The sequence below is a fragment of the Aptenodytes forsteri genome, unplaced genomic scaffold, assembly GCF_000699145.1.
Source record: "Aptenodytes forsteri isolate BGI_AS27 unplaced genomic scaffold, ASM69914v1 Scaffold76, whole genome shotgun sequence".
In the NCBI taxonomy this organism is placed as follows: domain Eukaryota; kingdom Metazoa; phylum Chordata; class Aves; order Sphenisciformes; family Spheniscidae; genus Aptenodytes; species Aptenodytes forsteri.
In genome coordinates this window covers 349,931-355,203 of record NW_008794444.1, presented here as the reverse complement: position 1 = coordinate 355,203, position 5,273 = coordinate 349,931, and the positions used below count along the sequence as shown (strand labels likewise).

At 37.5% G+C, this 5,273-nt stretch overlaps 1 protein-coding gene across 3 annotated transcripts in view; it reads left to right on the top strand.

Annotated features, from left to right (window-relative positions):
- The window catches only part of ARID4A (AT-rich interaction domain 4A), a 52,002-nt gene that overhangs the window by 32,728 nt on the left and 14,001 nt on the right, over positions 1-5,273 (top strand). For all 3 annotated transcript variants that reach the window (XM_019474794.1, XM_009289826.2, XM_019474795.1), the window contains 3 exons: positions 1,248-1,342; positions 1,490-1,587; positions 3,097-3,325. In XM_019474794.1, the coding sequence (XP_019330339.1) occupies positions 1,248-1,342; positions 1,490-1,587; positions 3,097-3,325 (422 nt within the window). The remainder of the gene's footprint in view (positions 1-1,247; positions 1,343-1,489; positions 1,588-3,096; positions 3,326-5,273) is intronic.

Here is a 5,273-nt window from a genome sequence, read left to right as displayed (position 1 = left end):
TGAAGACAGGCTGAGAGAGTTGGGGTTGTTCAGCCTGGAGAAGAGAAGGCTCCGGGGAGACCTTACTGCAGCCTTCCAGTACCTGAGGGGGGCCTACGAGAAAGCTGGAGAGGGACTTTTTACCAGGGCATGTAGTGACAGGACAAGGGGTAATGGCTTTCAAGTGAAAGAGGGTAGATTTAGATTAGATATAAGGAAGTTGTTCTTCGCTATGAGGGTGGTGAGGCACTGGAACAGGTTGCCCAGAGAAGTTGTGGATGCCCCATCATTGGAAGTGTTTTCAAGGCCAGGTTGGACGGGGCTTTGAGCAACCTGGTCCAGTGGAAGGTGTCCCTGCCCATGGTGGGGGGGGTTGGAACTAGATGATCTTTAAGGTCCCTTCCAACCCAAACCATTCTATGATTATAGCAAGATTTCTGTTCCCGCCAGATTTGTTCTACATTCTGTTCTCTCAGTGTAAATGTTTTGATTTGTGTAATCGTGACAGTATTTCCAAAGTCCTATAAAATTATTTTCGTGATTCCAAATATAATTGCATGAAGATGAAGGAAGATGAGAAGCAGCAGGGAAGAGTTTTGATATTCTTCCTTGCTGAGAGGAATACTGTCTGCGTACGCAGCCACTTGCCCCAAGTCACTTTTGGTTTCTCCTTTTACAATTAATTATTGTTCTTTATATCATTGCCACTCATCCAATTTGAGTTCTTTCTTTTTCCTGGAACTATCCCAAATATTCATGTCTTGTTAGGGCTTTGTGCTTTTTCACATTCTGACTATTTGCCTGCGTATCTTTTTCTAATCCAACATTTCTGCTTCTTCCCCGTTCCTTTCAGACCACAGTGTTTTGAGTTAATCTCTTTGCACACTGCTATGTTCCAGCATTCATCAGGCGTTCTGTAGAGCTTGCTGCAATTCTGGCTGCCCCCCTCTCAAGAGAGGAACAGTGGGATGCAGCCAATTGGATGGGGGTTATTGCACAAATCTGAAAAGGAGGTCGAGAAATCATAGTTATCAGGTGGCTGGTGCCAGTATGCTAATAAACCACCCAGAAATATGTGATGAATTCAAAAGAGGGTGAAGCCTTAATTGGTGGTTGGAAACTACTGACTTGTGACATATCTTAGAACTATTAAATGCAGATTTTAAAATGTAGAAAGACATTTGTAATCAAATGTGTGCTAAAGGAATGGAAGAAGCAGTTTGCTGTTCTTTGTGGTAACTTCTTATTTCTGGTTTTGTTTTATTTAGGTACTCCTATCAATAAACCACCTGTTCTGGGCTACAAGGACCTTAATCTCTTCAAACTTTTTAGACTGGTATATCAGCAGGGTGGGTGTGACAATGTAAGTGTTGGATATTTCCTGAACTAAATACGCCTATTCATTCTTAAAGGCTATGACTTGTGGCTGTGTTAGATATCATTCCTTAATGTTCTTGGTTAACAAAACCTGAAAACTTCCTTTTTTTCTTTTTTCTTTCTTCCCCCCAAGATTGAGAGTGGTGCTGTATGGAAGCAAATTTATATGGACCTTGGCATTCCTATTTTGAACTCGGCTGCTTCCTACAATGTAAAAACTGCTTATAGAAAGTAAGTTGTCATACTGTATAATGGTGAAAACATTTTTCCTTTTTTTTAGTAGCATGTACAATATTCAAGCAATTTTTGATAGTTTAGTGAAAGAGTAATTGACGTTCTTCAGTTAGTGAGCAGTTCTGAGCATTTTCCAGTGCTGAGGATTGAAACAGTGGAGGAAAGGAGGGAGTGCTCAGGGCTGCCTAAGTTCCTGTTGCTCTAATACATTGGAATTCCACTCATTTTCTTATCAAGAAGCATTCATTTTCAGCATGTGATGATGCCATTACAGAGTACAACAATGAAATTTATAAAAAAAGCTTTGGCAAATTCAGCTTTGCAATTTATGGTGATTAACAAGAACAGACTCTGTCCACAGTTGCATGCTCATTGAAGTCTGTAGATGCTGCATGTGGTGAGGAGAATTTTATACCAGTTTCTTTAACTTCCTGAAAAATGTTGATAGAGATAGACATGTTTCAGATTGTGTATTTAAATATCATCTTTGTGGAATCTGTAGAATAATGGCTTTAGGGCATAACTATGTACATTGCTAGGGTGGATGTGACAGTATTGAGTAGTAAAATCAGTGCTGTAATAAAACAATGCATAAACCTTTTTATTCTGACCCCTGGTTTTCAGTTGTGTTTTAACTTTTGAAATGGAAACCTTTTAGGAATTATACTTTTCAAGCTCATTTTCTAAATAAAGATTATTTTTATTATTTATTCTCCTGGAAGTTTGGCAAGAAACAATTGGGCTTTTTGAGTAAAAGGGAAGAATGAGGTTCTCTTGACTCGAACCTAAGGAAATTTGGCTGGTTGAATAGGGATGACTAATGACTCAACTCATGTTAATGTTGATGAAGATGAAAATATTCAGACTATCTTCAGTGGGATTTGAACTGGGCACATATTTAAGGTCTGTATTTTACAGAGAAGAGTATTTATCATAAAAAGTAATTGGTAAATATGTACTACGTTGCTGTTAGAGTGGAAATAGTTATGTTGTATGGACACATGATAGTATGTTGTAACTTGCATATTTATTCTTTGATGAATAAGCTAGTTCATATTTCTCTCACTGGATTAGAGTGTGCACACAGGCAGTTACCAGAGAACAAGCTGATGCATGGCAATTTGTTACCATGTGGTAACTTGTTTGTATGCCCATATTCTATTTCTAGGCTGATTTTAGCTGTCATTGTGCATTTGCAAAACAGTGTACATGTTCTTAGGCTTTACTGTCACGAATTCTTAACTGGATGGGGATGAAGTTAAATTTGTGGGAAGCACCTGTGTGTATTCTTTCTCACCATTTGACTTGTGTGCATAATTGTTTCATTTCAAAATCTTCTCTGGCTTTTTATTTTTTGTTTATTTGAGTTTGTTTTGTGTGTTGTTTTTTTTTTCCTGAAGTTACTGCTCCTCTTGCTTTTCTATGAGCAGGAAAATAGGTTTTATGCACTTCAATAAATAGAAAATAAAACATGAAATATGAATGAAACTTTATTTGTATCTATAGGTATCTTTATGGTTTTGAAGAGTACTGCCGTTCTGCAAACATTCAGTTTAGGACCATCCATCACAATGAACCAAAAGTAGTAGAAGACATACAGAAACACGTGGAACCAATGGAGGAAAGTTTAAAAGAGGAACAAACAATGCCCCCAACAGAAGTTAAAAAAGAAGCAGAAGAAAATTATTCCAGCAGTGAAAGTGAAAAAGAAGAAATAGAACTAAGATCCCCAAGGGTAAGTGGTTTGAACTGATTTCTGTTTAGTGCTTAACAAAACCCCTTTGTATAGTGAACAGTTTACATAATGAGTTTTCCCTTGTGGAGTGATTGTACGTTTGAATTAGCGTACTTGTACAAGCGTAGGACAGGGTTCTGCAAACGCAGAGTTGGTGTTAACACTTAATTGTGTTCTACCTGTGAATAGAATCAGTTTTGATTATTTCTTCATATTCTAAACCATCCATGGGGTTTTCTCAGGCTGTGTTGCGTGTCAGACATGTTTTGATTCAGGGATGGCTTTGAGAGCTACTGAGAGCTGTATATCATCAGAACAGTGAAACTCAGCAGGACAGTCTTGGTTGTGGGTGAGAATTTCCACAGGCACATGGAATCTGGAGCTTTCCGGCAAGAAGCAGAAATATCAAGGGACTGCTGCAGCTTTAAGAATCAAAGAAAGACCCATTTCTCCAAGTTGATTTTTATCACAATATCTCTTCTTTTAATAAAAGAAACACTGCAATTTTACAGTACGTAGACAAAAGTAGAGGGAGGAGCACTTAGTTTTTGTCTTCCTTTGTCTTTGAATGCTGTAGAGGTGAGGGTTGTATTAGTAGTTACATAGATAAGACCAGCTAGTGGATACCGAACCTGATGGAGAATACAAGAATACTTTTAAGGTATTTGAATCTGACTGGCTTAGTGCTCTGTAGCACCCCTGTTAATTCTGTTAAAAGGACATTTTGTGTTCCTTAATAGACCATGGTTACTGAAGGACAAGGAATTGCTACTTTTTAAATTGTTCAAGTTGTAAGGATTCTGTTCAACCAAAATGTAATTCTATTATCATACTTCTTGCAAACCAGCTTTTCAAGCAAGTATGTGGCCTTTAAACTAATAGGTGAAAAGACATAGTGTAAACATAAGTTTAGATTTGTATTACGTATTATATTTCTATCTAACTGCAAGTGGTTTTTCCAAGCTGTATCGGCCTTAATGAACTTCCTGGCATGACACTAGATTTGCCGTTAGTTTGTTTATTTTTTTGTTTGTTTTTGAAGATAACTAGTGAGAGGATAAAGGAATGGAAGAATTCTTTGTCTTTTTTATCATTGTCTGTCTATGTTACTTTGTTAATATTTAAATATTAATTGATTATGTATTTTATTACTTTATTAATCCAGTCACCAGTTATCTATTTATGAATGATTATTGTTCCAAAGTATTTACCGTTATACTGCTGTGAATTTTAATTATTATAGTGCCTTCATTACTGTCATCTTTGGATGGTGTCCAAATAATTAATCTTGCATTTGTAATGTATTTTAAATATTTTGATTGCAAAGCAATGACCCTATCCAAGAGACTTTTAATAGTAAACTGATAAACCTGTACTAGATCCCAAGAACCAGTTGTAGATAGTCCCAGACAGCAGTTGCCTGGCTACTCACAGTACCTTTTAAAGATGTGATACTTACACTTTTTTTTAAAGCTGACAAATTTATGTTCTGTGAAATCAACAGGTGGCTATCAGGATTGAAGATGCTGAAAGGGAGATTCCTTCTCTCAGTAGTTCTATACGAGCACTTTAATTAATGCTATTGCTGTGGTTGAACAAGGACTTTTGGCCCTTTCTATAAGGGTAACAGACCTTACAGGTCCAAATGAATGTCCTGAAATCTTCCGGAAGTTAATCAGAAGCTCATCCTCTTTATTCCAAACCAAGCAGAATGGCTTTATTTTCCTTTTTTTCCTCAATAACAAGACTTTAAGCTAGTATCTGGGTGATCAGGCCCAGTCAGCATGGGTTTATGAAAGGCAGGTCCCACTTGACTAACCTGATCTCCTTCTATGATAAGGTGACCTGCTTAGTGGATGAGGGAAAGGCTGTGGATGTTGTCTACCTAGACTTTAGTAAAGCCTTTGACACCGTTTCCCACAGCATTCTCCTGGAGAAACGGGCTGCT